Source organism: Mastigoproctus giganteus, chromosome 11, assembly GCF_048544385.1.
Source record: "Mastigoproctus giganteus isolate SK-2022 chromosome 11, ASM4854438v1, whole genome shotgun sequence".
NCBI classification, from domain to species: Eukaryota; Metazoa; Arthropoda; class Arachnida; order Uropygi; family Thelyphonidae; genus Mastigoproctus; species Mastigoproctus giganteus.
In genome coordinates, this window is record NC_143585.1 from 30189190 (window position 1) to 30206411 (window position 17222).

The following is a 17222-nucleotide window of genomic DNA, read 5'->3' on the forward strand; positions in this document are numbered from 1 at the left end:
TGATATATAGGAATTTTGCGAGCAGAGACAAGGAGGTTATCATACCTTTGTATAAGGCAATGGTCAGGCCACACCTTGAGTACTGCATACAGGTCTTGAGGCCTCATTTTAGGAAGGATACAGAGTTGCTAGAATGAGTACAGAGAAGGACAACAAGATTGGTGAGGTTCTCTTATCAGGAGAGGCTTAAATTCTGTAAGCTGCAGCATCTTTGCAAGGTGCTGGACTCTGCTCTATGGAAATGGACACTGCTCTATGTGGACTAATGTTATCAGTGGAGTCCCCCAGGGTTCAGTGCTGGGCCCATTGCTGTTTTGTGTATTTATTACATTTTACTGCATTCATTGCAAGGTCTGCAATGTCCAAAACTTGCATCCTTAGTCCCCACTCAAAGCCATGGTGGAATGACCTCCTGACCAAGGCCTTTAGGGAAAAACAGGCAGCCCTTGCTTCTTACAAGAAGTCGCCTTCACAAGACTCATACGCCAGATTTTCCAAAGCAAGGATGGATTTACAAAAGAGGAAACAATTTTCTATTGACAATTTCATGAACGGCCGTCTATCCAGGGGAAAACGTGTGTGGTCCACAAGTCATACTTGCACCCCTCTGCCTTTAGATGTCCAGGAATGGTGTGAGCATGTGCTGCGTTTTAAGCGAGATCACTGTGTGTCCGAAGCATATCCTTGGAATGAAGCGCTTAACATTTCTTCACCTACTAGTAATACAGAAATTTCCGAAGAACAACTAATAAAAATAATAAATTCACTACCTGACAAGTCCACCATAGGAATTGACGCAATACCTCTGTTTAGTCTACAAATTGCTTCTCATTTCATCATCAAAGAGCTCACTCAACTCTACAACAAAGTACTCAAATTTGCACTGGTGCCTTCAAGCTGGTTATCATACAGAGTCGTGGCAGTTCCGAAAAAGTCTCATGCGAAAAGACCGGCTGACTTCAGGCCAATATCAATTGCCTCTCCCTTCCTGAAATGCCTCGAGAAGTGCATCTATATAATGATGTAGCACTCGCAATCTTTGCGCATAGGCCAGAACACATCCATTATGCCATGCCTAATAGATCTACGGTAACCTGCCTACAGTCATTATCACAGAAAATACTTCAGGCCTGGAATGACAACGAAGATCTTCACACCATTTTTCTCGACATGAAATCTGCTTTCGACTCAGTCCAAATAACACCCCTTCTTGCCTTACTTGAGAGATTCTACCGGATATCCGGAAAGATGCTCGAGATCCTCAATAGTTTGCTATCTAGGAGAATGCTTCACTTCGAAGGCGATGGCGTTAAAGTCACTAAAAGCGTCGAAGTAGGGATCCCACAAGGTGGTTGTCTCTCAGCCTTGTTATTTGCAGCAATATTCGTTCCACTAATGGATCAAATTCCAGCGTTCCTATCTTATGCTGATGATATTGTTTGCTATTTGCCATGCAAACGCCATGTTGGTCCTTCACAAGAAAGACAAACCGCTCTGAATCTGTAAACAGCTACCTAAATACATTCTATAAGTATGCTAAAATTTTTAGCCTGTCAGTCAATCCAGAGAAGTCAAACTATCTTATCTTTATGCCAAGTCGGATGACTTCTACTGATACTGCATCTTCTCTACTTCCGGTATTGGCAGGAAATGTCCTGACTCCCACAGACAGTGTCAAATTCCTAGGAGTAATCCTTTTGATGCCCACCTCACATATAAAAAAACAAATCCAAGCACAGTATTCCAAAGCCCTAAGAGCGTTCTGGGGAATGAAAATTGATCTGTGCAAAACGCACAATAAGAAAATAATCAAGAAGTACCTTGCAACTTACTTCTGTAGTGTACTCTCCTATGCCGTGGAAGTTTGGTCGGCGGCACCACCCACCAGCCTCAGGAAACTATGGGGCCTCGAATTCTGGGTGCTGAAGTGGGCCAACTTGTGGTCGCACCAGAACTACACATCTAAATCTACTCTCTGCTGCAACCTGCAATTTACGCCCATAGTCCACAGAGCCCATGTGCTAAAAATAAAGTCATTCCTTCATCTGTGCTCAGCTAAACAGGATCACATCAACATCTGGAACACGGTTGGTTGGCGTTTGCCAGGCAGACATCTCCGTAGTACTCCCTCCTTATGCTCAAGGCTCCAGCGGTTACAGAATTTCAAAAGACACTTCCCTAATGTGACTCTGGACACTCTCAACTCACTCAACATCGACTTTGACCTGTGGACAATAGACAAGGCATATCGAGATGGCATCTTGTCCCATCTTGCTGTTTGTAAAGGACATTTATGTAAGTGCCGATCTTAGTTAGCCGATGTAATTTCATGTTCAGCTCAACTTGTAGTCCTTTTTCGCTGTAACTACTACTACATTCATTTTTACATTTTGAATATTATCTTTGCGTTGATCTATTAATTATTATTTAGTTATTATTATTATTTTATTTATTTATTTATTATTTTTTTTATAAATCAAAATCACTTGTATAAACAACTAATTGTAAGGTTCCTCTGGCTTTCTGTGTAAGGAATCACTAGTGTATAAAATTTATGTTAATAAAGAATCTTATTATTATTATCTGGAGACTAGGACCCTGCAAGGTGATTTGATTGAGGTGTACAAGGCCTTGAATGGTTTGAGCAGGCTCAATGCTGAGGGGATATAGATTCAAATTGAGGAAAGACAATTGTAGAATAGATGTGTGGAAGTTTGCCTTTAGCCAGTGGGTAGCTGAGTGCTGGAACAGCCTTCCATCAGTTGTTATGGAAGTTGATAGCTTAAATAAATTTAAGGCTGAACCAGACAAACATTTGGAGTGACCGGATGGGTGAAATGGGAAGGTTTTTTTTGGCTGATGCTGTATAAGCTTGCTTTCTTTCATCATATGCCTCAACTAATGCTAAATCTTCTTTCTTCGGTTGAGTGACAAAAATTTCCACTTTACCTTTCGGTTTTAATAATTTTGAAAGCATGATTCCTTTGAAAATCATATATTTAAAATGCTGTTCTTGACAAACCTGACAACTATTATGGCCATATTCAATGAGCCATGTAGTAGGTATTCTGCAAGGGTTTTAACAGCCTATGCATGTCTGTGTATGAAGCAGTGAGTTGTATATTTTTTTTTCGCCAATTTCACAAATCCAGAGCAAGAGACAAGATGACACAATATCTGTGCATATATCATCCAGTTTTATTCTTGAAATTGGTTATTAATTCCTGCAAAGAAAGTGTTCTTTAACAGATACATCAATAATGAATCAAAAACAGATGAGAAAATGACAGAATTGTGCTACATAAGTGTGTCGTCATACTAAATTGCAAAAACAGGAAAAGCCTTTTTTTGCAGTTTAGCATTGCAGTTGTGCACTACCTCTCACTAACTCAAAGTTTAAGAACTTTCACTGGGTCATCAACATTTGAACAATTGTCAGAAAGCAATGTTTTTGATAATTTTTATCCTTGCTTTTGAAACCAAGCACAATATCATATCATTTCAACAAAAAAGACTTCACAAGTATTTCTCCTATTATGCTGATGAGATCCTCAACAGTTTCAAATTTTTGCATTTCAAATTTCAAATTTTGAAATTTGAAATGCAAAAAACTCTTTTTGTTTTTTTGAAAATGCTGTGGTGCTCCATTAAGTGTTGCTCAAGATGACTAGGTCTCAAGGCATCATCACTGAGTACTGTGGAATACAGTGCATCGGAGATGATCATTGCTTTTCTTAATTGTGGTTATGATATATTAATCAAAAAAATCTATATCCGATAAGTTATCATAGACATTTATTTGCCATTACATGCAGATGCATACTGCCTTATATACACACCGCCACCAGTCAACACACAAGTCTGGCTACTTATATCTATTTATTTATATTAGTGTGTTTATATTAGACTGGTGAGGTGTATATAAGGAATATTACAAAGAACCTATAAATGGAGAATGGCTATATGAGTAACATTTCTTAACTGCATATTTACAAATACATGATTTTATCCATTTTACATTTTTCTTTTTCTTTTTCTTTTTTTTTTTTTTCATTTCGTCCATTTTCATTAATTTTTCGAACAATGTGATTGATAGATTGAAACTACACGTATCGTTGACAAATTTTGTTCTTTAATATTGTCATCATGATGTCCAAACCACACAATATTAAAAAAAAATAATCTTTGGGATTAAAATGTATAATCTCAAAAAGGAAAAGCAAATTAATAAATACAAAACAACTTAATAAATACTAAAACATGCTAACTATTAGTTTAACTACTCACAAGCTGTGTAAAGTATTAAGCTGCTTTTAAATAAACAGCACTTTCCAATATGAGTATATTTTTAATTTTCTATGGCTTAGTATAATAAACAGGAACAGGAATGGTTTCATTATTCTAAATGAATAGCAAAATTGTTTCTTCTAGTTGTTATTTATATTAGTTAAACATTAAAATAGTCTCACAGCATTTTTAAAAATTTTTTCTTAGCCATTTTTATCCAAGAGTTGTAAAAACACTGAAAATTTTAAAGCCAAAACCTAAATATCACTACAATAATTATAAAAATACAAATACTTTAGTGCAATATTTTAGTAATTCAAAAGTGAATGGAGTAATATGTCTTACCTCAATGTCCTACTACCTCTAGGGTGTTCAGACTGAGTAGAAAAGGCACTAGTGACACTGAACTTGGAAACTGAGCTAGTTTCAGATCCATCACTTTCTAAACCAGCTGCAACATCCATTTCTTTGTCAGGACTCAGAACTGGGCCCAATCCCATTCCTGCTGCTAAACGACTTCCTCCACCTCTAGTACTTACTGCACTTACAGGTGGAACCCTGGAGCTACGATGTGGGTGAACGTGGAACTGCTTATCAAAGCCATGTCTGGACGTAACTTCACTGTCTGAATACATGCCTACTGGAGTCATTGCTGGTAAAAATCAGAAACAAACAAATAAAGAGCGAATAGAGAATAATATAATAACATTAATTTAGTAACATAAAGTACATATATAACAATATATAACAGGAGGTTAGGCAGGCGAAGGCAGATTACGAGAGATCCTTGGCAAGGGAAGCGAAGAAAAACAGCAAAGAGTTCTTTACTTATGTAAACTCTAGAAGGAAGGGGATGAATCAGATTGGTCCACTTGAGATCGATGGGTCAACTGTTGATGACCCTGCTCGGGTAGCTAACAAACTAAATGAATATTTTGCATCGACATTCACACATGAGGAGTTATTCAGCGAGGGGAATGCCAGAGGTGTATTCAACTCTAGCAGTAAGCTAGAGAATCTTGTAATAACTGAGAGCAAAGTGGAGGAGAAATTGTTGAAGATAAACACAAGAAAGGCACCTGGGGTGGATGGGATCTATCCAGTTATATTAAAGGAGGCAGCAAAGGAGGTAAGCAAACCCTTAGCCATAATTATGAGAGCTTCCTTGGACTCAGGGGAGGTACCCATTGACTGGAGATGTGCAAATGTGACCCCAATTCACAAAGGGGGATCAAAGGCTGACACAAGTAATTATAGACCTGTGAGTTTAACTTCTGTTCCCGGAAAATTAATGGAGGCACTGGTGAAAGAAGCACTGCAGGATCATCTAGACAAGACTTCAGTTATAGCTAGGACACAGCATGGTTTTGTTAAGGGGAAGTCTTGCCTGACCAATTTGATTGGATACTATGATGCAGTCACAAAAGAACTGGATGCAGGGAATAACTTTGATATTATATACTTGGATCTTAGAAAGGCTTTTGATACTGTTGCACATGGAAGACTGCTGCACAAATTGGAGCAGTGTGGCATTGGAGGCAAGTTGCTGCTATGGATAAAGGGGTGGTTGAGGGGGAGAAGACAGAGAGTGGTAATCAATGGACACTGCTCATCGTGGACTAATGTTATTAGTGGAGTCCCTCAGGGTTCAGTATTGGGGCCTTTATTGTTTTCTGTATTTATAAATGATATTGATGATGGTATATCAGGCTTAATGTCCAAGTTTGCAGACGATACGAAGGTTGGCAGGGTTGTCAAGGACACTACTGACACTATGCTGCTGCAACAGGATTTGGAAAGGTTGAGCAGATGGGCTTCGAGGTGGCAAATGAAGTTTAACATTGACAAATGTAAAGTACTACATATGGGAAACAGCAACCCCAGAGCAACGTATCAACTCTGTGGTACTACACTGACAGTGGTAGAGAATGAAAGGGACCTGGGGGTGGTGGTGCAGGCAGATATGAAGTTCTCTGAGCAGTGCAGACGAGCTGCAAGAGTAGCTCATGGTGTATTGTCAATGATATATAGGAATTTTTCTAGCAGGGATAAGGAGGTGATTATTCCCTTGTATAAGGCAATGGTCAGGCCACACCTAGAGTACTGTATACAGGCCTGGAGGCCTCATTTCAGGAAGGATGTAGAGCTGCTGGAACGAGTACAGAGAAGGGCAACTCGATTGGTGAATGGGACAAAGGGGTTCTCTTACGAAGAAAGGCTTAAGTTTTGCAAATTACAGTGTCTGGAAACTAGGCACCAGCGGGGTGATCTGATAGAGGTGTACAAAGCCTTGAATGGTTTGAGCATGCTCAATGCTGATGGGATTCTTCCTCTAGCTCAGAAAAATCACCTGAGAGGGCATAAATTCAAATTGAGGAAAGACAGATGTAGGATAGATGTGCGGAAATTTGCCTTTAGCCAGCGGGTGGTTGGTGGGTGGAACAGACTTCCATCCCTTGTCGTGGAAGTTGATAGCCTAAATAAGTTTAAGGCTCAGCTGGGCAGGTGTTTCGAACGGACGGAGGGGTGAAGTGGAAGTGGTTATTTTTATTTATTTATGTTACTTTTTTTTTTTTTTTTTTTGGCTGATGCTGCATAAGCTTGCTTTCTTGCATCAAATGCCTCTACTAATGCTAATGCTAATGCTAATGCTAACAATATAAACTTGGTAGTGTAATATGCATTATTGCATTTTGGTACCTTTAGTTTAGTGTTTTCAAGTTAAACTGAAATATACCTCAGATTAGAGCAGCAAAGCAAAAGGCTCAAAGTATGGGAATGCTGTGGCCCAGGAGAGGAGGAACTGAAGGGAACTGACAAGGCTATTATGAATCATAGCCTTACAAAATGTGTTATTTGTTTGATGTTTGCAGGCCAGTGTGGAACAGGACAAGATATAGCCAAATGGGATGTCTTTATGTGTGTTTTGTGAAAAAAAGTGTAGGGAAATTAAGCGTGAACTCAGCATTCTGATGGACATTTATGAGAGTTTGAAAAACAGGGTTGGTACCCTCAAATGAATTAAAATGGCAATCCATCAAGTTCTCAGTTGCTCACCTCATTGTCAGAGCTTACACTTGTGCATCAGACAACACAATGCCAATTCCAAAGCCAGAATATACTGGTTCCACAGGAGGTAGTTATTGCTGGTGACTCTACTGTCAGGGAAACGGGAAAATATTGTGCAAAGAGCACGTGGAATATGACAAGGTTAGCATTAGTGTTAGTAAAGGCACATGATACAAAAAAGAAAGCTTATATAGCATCAGCCAAAAAAAAAAAAAAAAATCTAATTTCACCCATCCACTTGCTCCAAATGTTTGTCAAGTTCTGCCTTGAATCTATTTAAGCTATCAACTTCTACAATGACAGATGTAAGTTTGTTCCAGCAATCAACCACACGCTGGCAAAGGTTATGTTATGTCTGCCAGTGGAAAAAGTAGATGGCATTGTAGAGCAGCAGATATCATGTTTTAAGGGAAAGAAAAAAAGATAATTATTATTGTTGTACATGTAGGCACTGATGATATTAAGAGTAGGCGATCAGAGGCCTTACTTAACATTTACCAGGCAATGTTGAGGAAAGGTTAGGAGTTAGGATTAAATTTAAAACTATCTGCAATTCTACCTAGACACAGGAGAAGGAAGTACAGTGGACCCCAGCTTTACAATATTAATCAGTTCCAGAGATACCATCGTATTGTGAAAATACCATAATGTGAACCCAATAACACATTGTTTTTTGTAATTTGTTCCAAGACCTCAGAAGTTGAAATTTTTGCTATATAACTAAGCTATTTATCTCTTTAAAAGGTTATTTTTATAATGGAAATTGTACATATTGATTAAAAAAATTTGATTAAAACTAATATATTAATAAAAGCACAACACAGGCAGATATGAAGTTTACTGAGCAGTGCAGACGGTCTGCAAGAGTAGCTCATGGTGTCTTGTCAATGATATACAGGAATTTTCCTAGCAGGGATAAGCAGGTGATTATCCCCTTGTATAAGGCAATGGTCAGGCCACACCTTGAGTGCTGTATACAGGTCTGGAGACCTCATTTTAAGAAGAATGTAGAGCTGTTGGAATGAGTACAGAGAAGGGCAACAAGATTAGTGAATGGAACAAAGGGTTGCTCTTACGAAGAAAGGCTTACGTTTTGCAGATTCCAGTGTCTGGAGACTAAGCACCTGCAAGGTGATCTGATTGAGGTGTATAAAGACTTAAATGGTTTGAGCCTGCTCAATGCTGATAGGATTCTTCCTCTTGCTCAGAATAATCACCTGAGAGGGCATAAATTCAAATTGAGGAAAGACAGTTGTAGAATAGATGTGCAGAATATGCCTTTAGCCAGCGGGTAGTTGATTGGTGGAACAGACTTCCATCTTTTGTTGTGGAAGTTGATAGCCTAAATAAATTTAAGGCTGAGCTGGACAGGTATTTGGAATGAATGAAGGGGTGAAATGGGAGTGTTTTTTTTTTTTTTTTTGGCTGATACTGCATAGCTTGCTTTCTTGCATCGTATGCCTCTACTAAGGCTAATGCTAAATCACTTCAACTAAAGGATGCAAAAACAAAACACGCAGCCAACACATTCACAAACACTGCTATTCACTGAGAGGAAGGACCACATGGTCCAGTTGAAGACAATTGTAAGCACATTCCATTGTAAAGTTAAATAAGTAGGTGCTGGTTAACATGATCACTGGCTAGAGGAATCAGCTGCTTTAATTTCAAAAAACCAATTCAAATCATTAAAATGCATTGCACGTTCATTGTTATCATATGTTCAGTTATAAGAATCAATTCTGAATCACATTTCTGGAAGTCACAACCATAAAACAATAAAAACAATTTACAGTTTTTGGTTTATTGGGTTTTTCTGTTAGTGCAATCTATTATAGACAGGTAGTAAACACGATCTTATTGCATTTGCAATAATACTGATAGCTGGGATTCTGTGGGTTTTTTCGTTATTATGGTGAAATGTGTTTCCCCTTCAACTGAAATTTTCAATCATATAAAAAAAAACGTAATAAATTTACAGAATCTTCTCTTCATTCCTACGTTTTAAGGTTCATAAACTTGTTACTCCGTATCTCATTTGTGCATATCGTGTTAGTTGCAATTTGTGCCTGCCCTGTTCTTCGTTATTGATTCCTTATCTTTTTTACTGTTTTAAATTTTACAACCAAGAAAAAAAAAAAAAACAAGTGAACAGAAATATCATTTAGTTAGTGTGAACATATTACAGTAATAATTATTAAGCTATGCACATAGGTGTAAATTTATTTTGCTAACTTGTGGAAAATATTCTTCTGATTTTCATGTATCATTTAACTTTGTTAATTGGTAAGGTAATAAAATGCAAATTTTTGCCTTATATCTTTACTTTTATAGCCTCTGGATAACATTCCTCCTATTTTCGCTTATTAGAATTGCCATTTGATACTATTAGCAAACGTGATCACAATGACCGGCGCTTACTACATATCGTATAGCGAACAGTATTTTATTGTGGAGAGTCCATTGTAAAGTGAATCAATCTTAAAGTGGGGGTCCACTGTATATGGTGAGAGCCTTATCAATCAATCTGATCATGGAGAAACCACAAAAGGCTCGTAGGGTAGAATTTTTCCCAGTGTGGTCAATATATTAAAAGGAGAGACTGCTTTTACAGGAAGGGACTTGAATTGAATGGGTGCAGGAATATTTCCTATCAAGGCAGTGTTAGGTGGGCCAGAAAACTAGCTTAGGGCAGATACAGACTAATAGATTGACTACAGCCAGCGGGTGGTTAATTGCTGGAACAAACTTTCATCTGTCGTTGTGGAAGTTGATAGGTTGAATAAATTTAAGGAGGAATTGGACAGGCATTTGGAGGGAATGGTGTGTTTTTTTTTTTTTTTTTTTTTGGCTGATGGTGCATAAGCTTATACACTTGCTTTCTTGCATCACATGCCACTACTACTACTACAGCTGCAGGCAAAGATGAAAGTCATTCTTGCAACGCTTCTATTGAAACATGCAGCAACATGGGAAGCAAAGTATCAGTGGTTACAAAGCCTGCTGAGGGTCCTCGTGAAAAAAAGCAAATACATTGGATGTGTTAAGATAACTAAAATTAAAAACAAGTGCATGTATACTTGCATGCACAATAATGAAGGGTCATAGTATATAAATTTAAAGTACTGGCTAAGTCATCAAATGCAGATGTAGAAACAAATGCAGATGTAGAAAAATCAGATGTGGTGTCATTCAGAAAAAAGGATGCACGGTTTCAGTACAGGGAATATAATCTACACAGAAAGGACAGACTGGATAGCAGGAGGAGTTTTGCTCATAGTTAAGAAACATATAAAAATCTATGGAAATGCATTCAGTTGATATGGTTGACCATATCAACTGAATTGCCATTTGATATTGTGTATCTGTGAATCCCCCTAAGCTATATCAACATGCTCAATGCTGAGCCTGTTGATATAGCTTAGGGAGATTCATAGACTAAAAGATTAACAGTAGCTGCAGATACTGTTAATCTTTTAGGCAGAGGCAAAAGCGATTCTTGCACTGCTTCTATTGTAGTAGTAGTAGTGGCATGTGATGCAAGAAATCAAGTGTATGAGCTTATGCAGCATCAGCCAGAAAAAAAAAAAAAAAATTACAAAACAATCCCCACTAAATATTTGTCCAGTTCCTCCTTAAATTTATTTAACCCATCAACTTCCACAACGACACATGGAAGTTTGTTCCAGAAATTCACCACCAGCTGGCTAAAGGCAAATTTCCGCATATGTATTCTACATTTGTCCTTCCTCAATTTCAATTTATGTCCCCTTAGGTTCGTAATCTGAACAAGTGGAAGGATCCCATCAGAATTCAGCGTGCTCAACCCATTCAAGGCCTTATACACCTCAATCAGATCACCTCGCAGGTGCCTAGTCTCCAGCTGCTGCAATTTGCAGAACTTAAGCCTCTCCTGGTAAGAGGATCCCTTCATTCTCCTCACCAATCTTGTTGCCCTTCTCTGTACATGCTCAAGCAAATCTACATCCTTCCTAAAATGAGGCCTCCAGACCTGCACACAGTACTCAAGGCGTAGCCTGACCATTGCCCTATACAGAAGGACAATCACTTCCTTTTCCCTGCTAGCAAAATTCCTGTATATCATTGACAACACCCCATGACCTGCCCTGACAACCCCTCTGCACTACTCAGAAAACTTCATATTTGACTGCACGATTACCCCCAGGTATTTTTCACTTTCCACTTCCCTGAGTAGTACCACATACTTGGTACATTTCTTTTCGGTTATTGCTACCCATATGCAGTACTTTGCATTTGTCAATGTTAAACTTCAGTTGCCACTTCTCAGCCCATTCTCCCAACTTATTTAGATCCAGTTGGAGTAGCATACTGTCTTTACTGTCATTAACAACCCTGCTCCTTTGTATCATCTGCAAACTTGGCCATTAAACCTGATATACCTTCATCAATATCATTTATAAATATAGAAAACAACAATGGACCCAACATTGAATCCTGTGGGACTCTAATAACATTAGACCACGAAGAGCAGCACCCATTGATTACCACCGTCTGTCTTCTCCCACTCAACCATCCTTTTATCCATTGTAGCAACTTACCCTTAACACCATTCTACTCCAATTTGTACAGAAGTCTTCCATGCGCAACAGTGTCAAAAGATTTCCTGAAATCGAAATATATGATATCAAAATTATTTTTTGCTTCCAGTTCCTTTGTAACCACATCATAATAACCAATCAAATTTGTCAGAAAAGACTTTCCCTTAACAAACCCATGCTGTGCCTGAATTATTGCTGCAGTCTTGTCTAGAAGATCCTGCAATGCATCTTTAACCAGTGACTCCATTATTTTACCGGAACAGAAGTTAAACTAACTGGTCTGTAATTACATGTGTAACCATTTGATCCCCATTTGTGAATTGGGGACACATTTGCACATCTCCAGTCCGTGGGGATCTCCCCTGAGTCCAAGGATGCTCTCATAATTATGGGCTAAGGGTTTGCTTACTTCCTTTGCCACCTCCTTTAATAGAACTGGATACATCCCATCCACCCCAGGTGCCTTTGTTATGTTTAACTTCAACAATTTCTCCTCCACTTTATTATCAGTTATTACAAAATCATTAAGCACCCTGTTACAATTTAGCATTAGCATTAGTAGAAGCATTTGATACAAGAAAACAAGCTTATGCAGCATCAGCCATAAAAAAAAAAAAAAAACCACTTACACTTCACCCCTCTGTTCGTTCGAAATACCTGTCTAGCTGAGCCTTAAGCTTATTTAGGCTATCAACTTCCACGACAAGGGATGGCAGTCTGTTCCACCAACCAACCACCCGCTGGCTAAAGGCAAATTTCTGCACGTCTATCCTACATCTGTCTTTCCTCAGTTTGAATTTATGCCCTCTCAGGTGATTATTCTGAGCAAGAGGAAGAATCCCATCAGCATTGAGCATGCTCAAACCATTCAAGGCTTTATACACCTCTATCAGATCACCTCGCTGGTGCCTAGTCTCCAGACACTGTAATTTGCAAAACTTAATCCTTTCTTTGTAAGAGCACCCCTTTGTTCCATTCACTAATCTTATTGCCCTTCTCTGTACTCGTTCCAGCAGCTCTACATCCTTCTTGAAACTTTCCAGATATTGACTCGAACTCGTGGGTTGGTCGCTCACATGCTAGCAAGACTTTTGTAGATTTATTGGAGGGTTCTTTTCTACAGCAACATGTTCGAGGAGCAACGAGAGGGAGTAATACTCTTGATCTGATTATCAGCAGTGATGATTCATGCATTAGGAATTTGCAAATAAAGGAACCACTAGGTGGCAGTGATCACAGTCTACTGATCTGGGATTTACTTAAAGATGTACCTACCATCAAGGGAAAAGGGAAGGGTTTTTGTTTTTGTAAAGGTGACTATAGTGGTCTCAGACAGTTTTTAAATTCTATACAGTGGGATCAAATGATGACATTAAAAACAGCAAATTCTAAATGGAAAGCTTTCAAGGAATTAATCTTGGAAGCTACTATGCTTTTCATACCATCTAAGAAATACTGTTCAATATTTAGTATTGGTATTAGTAATGGCCACATCGTGCAAGGAAGCCTATGCCTTATGCTGCACCAGCCAAAAATAAATAATAACATAAAATAATAATAATAATAAAATAAAGTAACAAAAAATACATAAAATAAAATAATAAGAATAAAAACTAATTAATAATAATAATAAAAATTAATAAGAGAAAAGGAAATGGACAACTGCATTTCCCTCCTCCCATAGGTAATTATCCAGCTGACCTTTGAATTTCTCCAGCCTGTCAGCCTCTACCATCCATGTAGATAACTTATTCCAGTAATTTATAACTCGGTGGCTAAAATAAAACTTTCTGAAATCCAGTCTAAACAACTCACCCGTAACTTGAAATTATAGCCCTTAGCCCTTGAATCATTTATAACTGTGAAAATTTTGTCCTTATTCATTTTACTTATACCTCTCAGAGTCTTAAACACCTCAATCAAGTCTCCTCTAAGGTGCCTAGTTCCAAGCTCTGCAACTCATATATTCGAAGTCTTTCTCATATGGATGCCCTTTTGTCGATCTCACCAGGTGAGTTACCCGTCTTTTATTATTATTAGCCTTATGGTGCAAGGAAGCCTGAAGCTTATGCTACACCAGGCAAAAAAAAAAAAAAAAATTCTGAATTACCCTGAGAGAGAGAGAGAGAGAGAGAGAGAGATGTAGAGGGGATCACCAAGAAAGAGAAGGACCCTGGGTGTGCCAAACCCATACTCACCAGATGTGAGCCCCTGGGGTTTGGACCCTTTCAAGAAGAACAATGTGTTTCTTTAGGTATGGTCTCCATACTTGAACACAGTATTCCAAGTGTGGTCTAACAATAGCCTTATATAATGGGATTATGATGTCCTTATCTCTAGCAATTGTTCTATAAATCATCGATAGGACACTGTGGGCCTACCTTGAAACCAGTCTACAATGCTCGGAGAACTTCATATCTGACTGCATCATGATACCCAAGTCTCTTTCCTCCACTACCTGCTTTAGTTCAACTACGCAAGTGTATAAGTTATTTTGGGATTACTATTCTCCAGGTGCAATACCTTACACTTTGTCAGATTAAAGAATAGCTGCTATTTTTCTGACCATCTCTGAAGTCTATCTAGGTCATTCTGAAGAAGCTCTGCTTGGCAGGATTCATTAACTTCTTTACCAATCTTTACATCAGCTGCAAATTTAGACATCACACCCTCCATCCCTTCATCGATGTCATTTATAATAATCAAAAACAACGATGGTCCTAATACATCAACCCAATCTGAGCAATAACCATTTACCACAACCCTCTGCCCTCCTGCCCTGAAGCCACCCTGCTATCGATCTAAGGATTTTCTCTGTGATTCCAACCATTTCCAGCTTATAAAATAACCACTCATGTGGGACTGAGTCAAATTCTCTGTTGAAATCCAAATAAATAATGTCGAAATTATTCCCTAAGTTCAGCTCTTGAATGACCCTGTCAAAATAGCTACCCAGATTAGTTAAACATGATTTTCCCTTTACAAATCCATGCTGAGTATCTTTTAGAATTACATTTATATCTAAGTGATCCTGAATTCGACCCTTGATCATAGTCTCCATGATTTTCCCTACTACTGAAGTCAGACTAAGTGGCCAGTAATTGCCCACTTCACTCTTAGAACTGCCTTATGTATTGGAGAATCATCAGACATTCATTTAGACTAAATGGATGTCTGATGAACTAATGAGGTGTGTGGCAGAGAAGAAAAATGCATGGAATGGATATAAATTATCAGGTGACACAGAAGCCTATAGCAGATATAAGCTGGTCTGTAATGAAGTCACAAAGGAGGTCAGGCAAGTGAAGGCTGATTATGGGAAATCCTCATCAAAGGATTCAAAGAAAAACAACAAAGACTTCTTTACTTATGTAAACTCTAGAAGGAAGGGGATGAATCAGATTGGTCCACTCGATGTTGGTGGTTCGACTGTTGATGATCCTGCTCAGATAGCTGATAAACTGAATGGGCATTTTGCATCTACATTTACACATGAGGAATTCTGTAAGGAAGGGGAGGACAGAAGTTTACTAAACTTTAACAGGGAGCTAAATGATTTTGTAATAATGGAGAGCAAAGTGGAGGAGACACTGTTGAAGTTAAACATAAAAAAGAAACCTGGGGCTTATTGTTTTGCTTGGATTTTTTCTGGTGCAAAGGCTACTTAGACCATATTGCCCCTACCATAGTAGTTAATAATAATTTTATTGGCGTCTATGGAAGCAGCTAGAAATGGTTATATAAACCTATTTGTTTCAGAAAGAAGAAAAATTCTATAAAGTTTGAATTTATACTATGATATGGCTAAGTGACAATGCCTGTAAGTTTGAGAGAGAAGTGAATGAAATTAGATGAGAGTTGTTATACAAGGTGCATTCCAAGAGTATGTGTTTTATTGTGAGTGACCTGTGGCAATGTGTACACTGTGGAGGGTCATTACCTCATAACAGGAATAGATGGGTCAAATGAATGTGGTCTATTCGGGCTCTGGCCAGGACTACCTCTTGTCTGTTTGTGCAGAAATTGGAGGCCCATAATTGCAATACAGGTTTAATTTCAAGGAGTTTGGTGCCTCCGTAGCCAGGTGGGCAGGAGCAGCAGCGTGTAGCACACGCTTCTTGATTAGACCAAGGTTCAAGCCCGTGACCACCAAATACGGAGGATGCAGAAAGGTCAGGGAATGATCACCGCATATCCCCAGAGCAATATGGCCTTAGTTGCTAATGCTCCTAAAAACCAAAATAACATAACAATCAAGGAGTTTGTTATGTATATGTGTTTGTCACTGAAGTGTCCATCGTTCCTTACATATATTTTGTATATGCATTTTGTAATCACTGAATGGGACCAGAAAATTCATTGGGGCTGTGCTGGAGATGCTTGGCAGCAGCATCTGCAATTTTGTTTCTTGGTATTCCAGTATGGCCTGGGATCTAGCAGAAGACAACCTTTTGCCAATGATCTCTGAGACAAATTAACTTTTTTATCTGATGAGCTGTAGTAATGGATGAGTAGGTGGGGAAATCTTTTGTATTACTAATAGGACACTTTGCAAGTCTGTGTAGATTATGCTCTTTTGGATTGAGATATGGAAAATGTTTTCCAGAGCAAGCTTTATGGCATATAATTCAGTGGTGTACCTACTGCATTCTGTCAGAAGTGATACAGAAATGGTAGTGTCGTGGAATACCGCTGCTGCACCTGTTCCACTCTCGGACTTCGATCCATCGGTATATATTTTAGTGAAGTCAGGATAACATTGTATATGTGCAATGTGCAGCTGTTGGTGTGCAGCTGTAATACCCATTAAAGAGTGTTTTTCCCATTGGTGGAAATAATTGTCACAAGACGGCATGATGAAAGACCATGGAGGAACGTGATCTATAGGTTCTTGGTGGACTTTATTGAGCTGTATATTCTAGTTTTCTGCTAGTTCCATTAACCTAATACCTGTAGGCCTAGTTGCTTGTGGTTTGTTTCTATAAAAGGTTGTGAGTTGTGGATCATTAAATATTGACCAATTAGGATGGGTCAACTGGCTTTGGATCTTGGTTGCATTATTAAGTAATAACATCTTTCTTCTGATCTTTAGAGGAGCTTCACAGGCTTCTATATACAGACTTTGCACTGGAGATGTTCTGAACGCACCTAGGGCTATTCTAAGAGCTGAATGTTGAATAGGGTTAAGGCAAGATAAAGCACTTTCCCTAGGAGAATCGAAGGCACCATAGTCCAGTCGAGATCTGATTATGGATCTATATAAGTGCAGCAAGGTGTAATGGTCTG

The 17222-nt window shown here is 38.6% G+C and overlaps 1 protein-coding gene across 1 annotated transcript in view; it reads right to left on the reverse strand.

Annotated features, from left to right (window-relative positions):
• The window catches only part of LOC150077846 (regulating synaptic membrane exocytosis protein 2-like), a 723475-nt gene that overhangs the window by 190560 nt on the left and 515693 nt on the right, over nt 1-17222 (reverse strand). The window contains exon 18 of the mRNA XM_090384380.1: nt 4633-4939. Coding sequence (XP_090240506.1) covers nt 4633-4939 — 307 coding nt within the window. The remainder of the gene's footprint in view (nt 1-4632; nt 4940-17222) is intronic.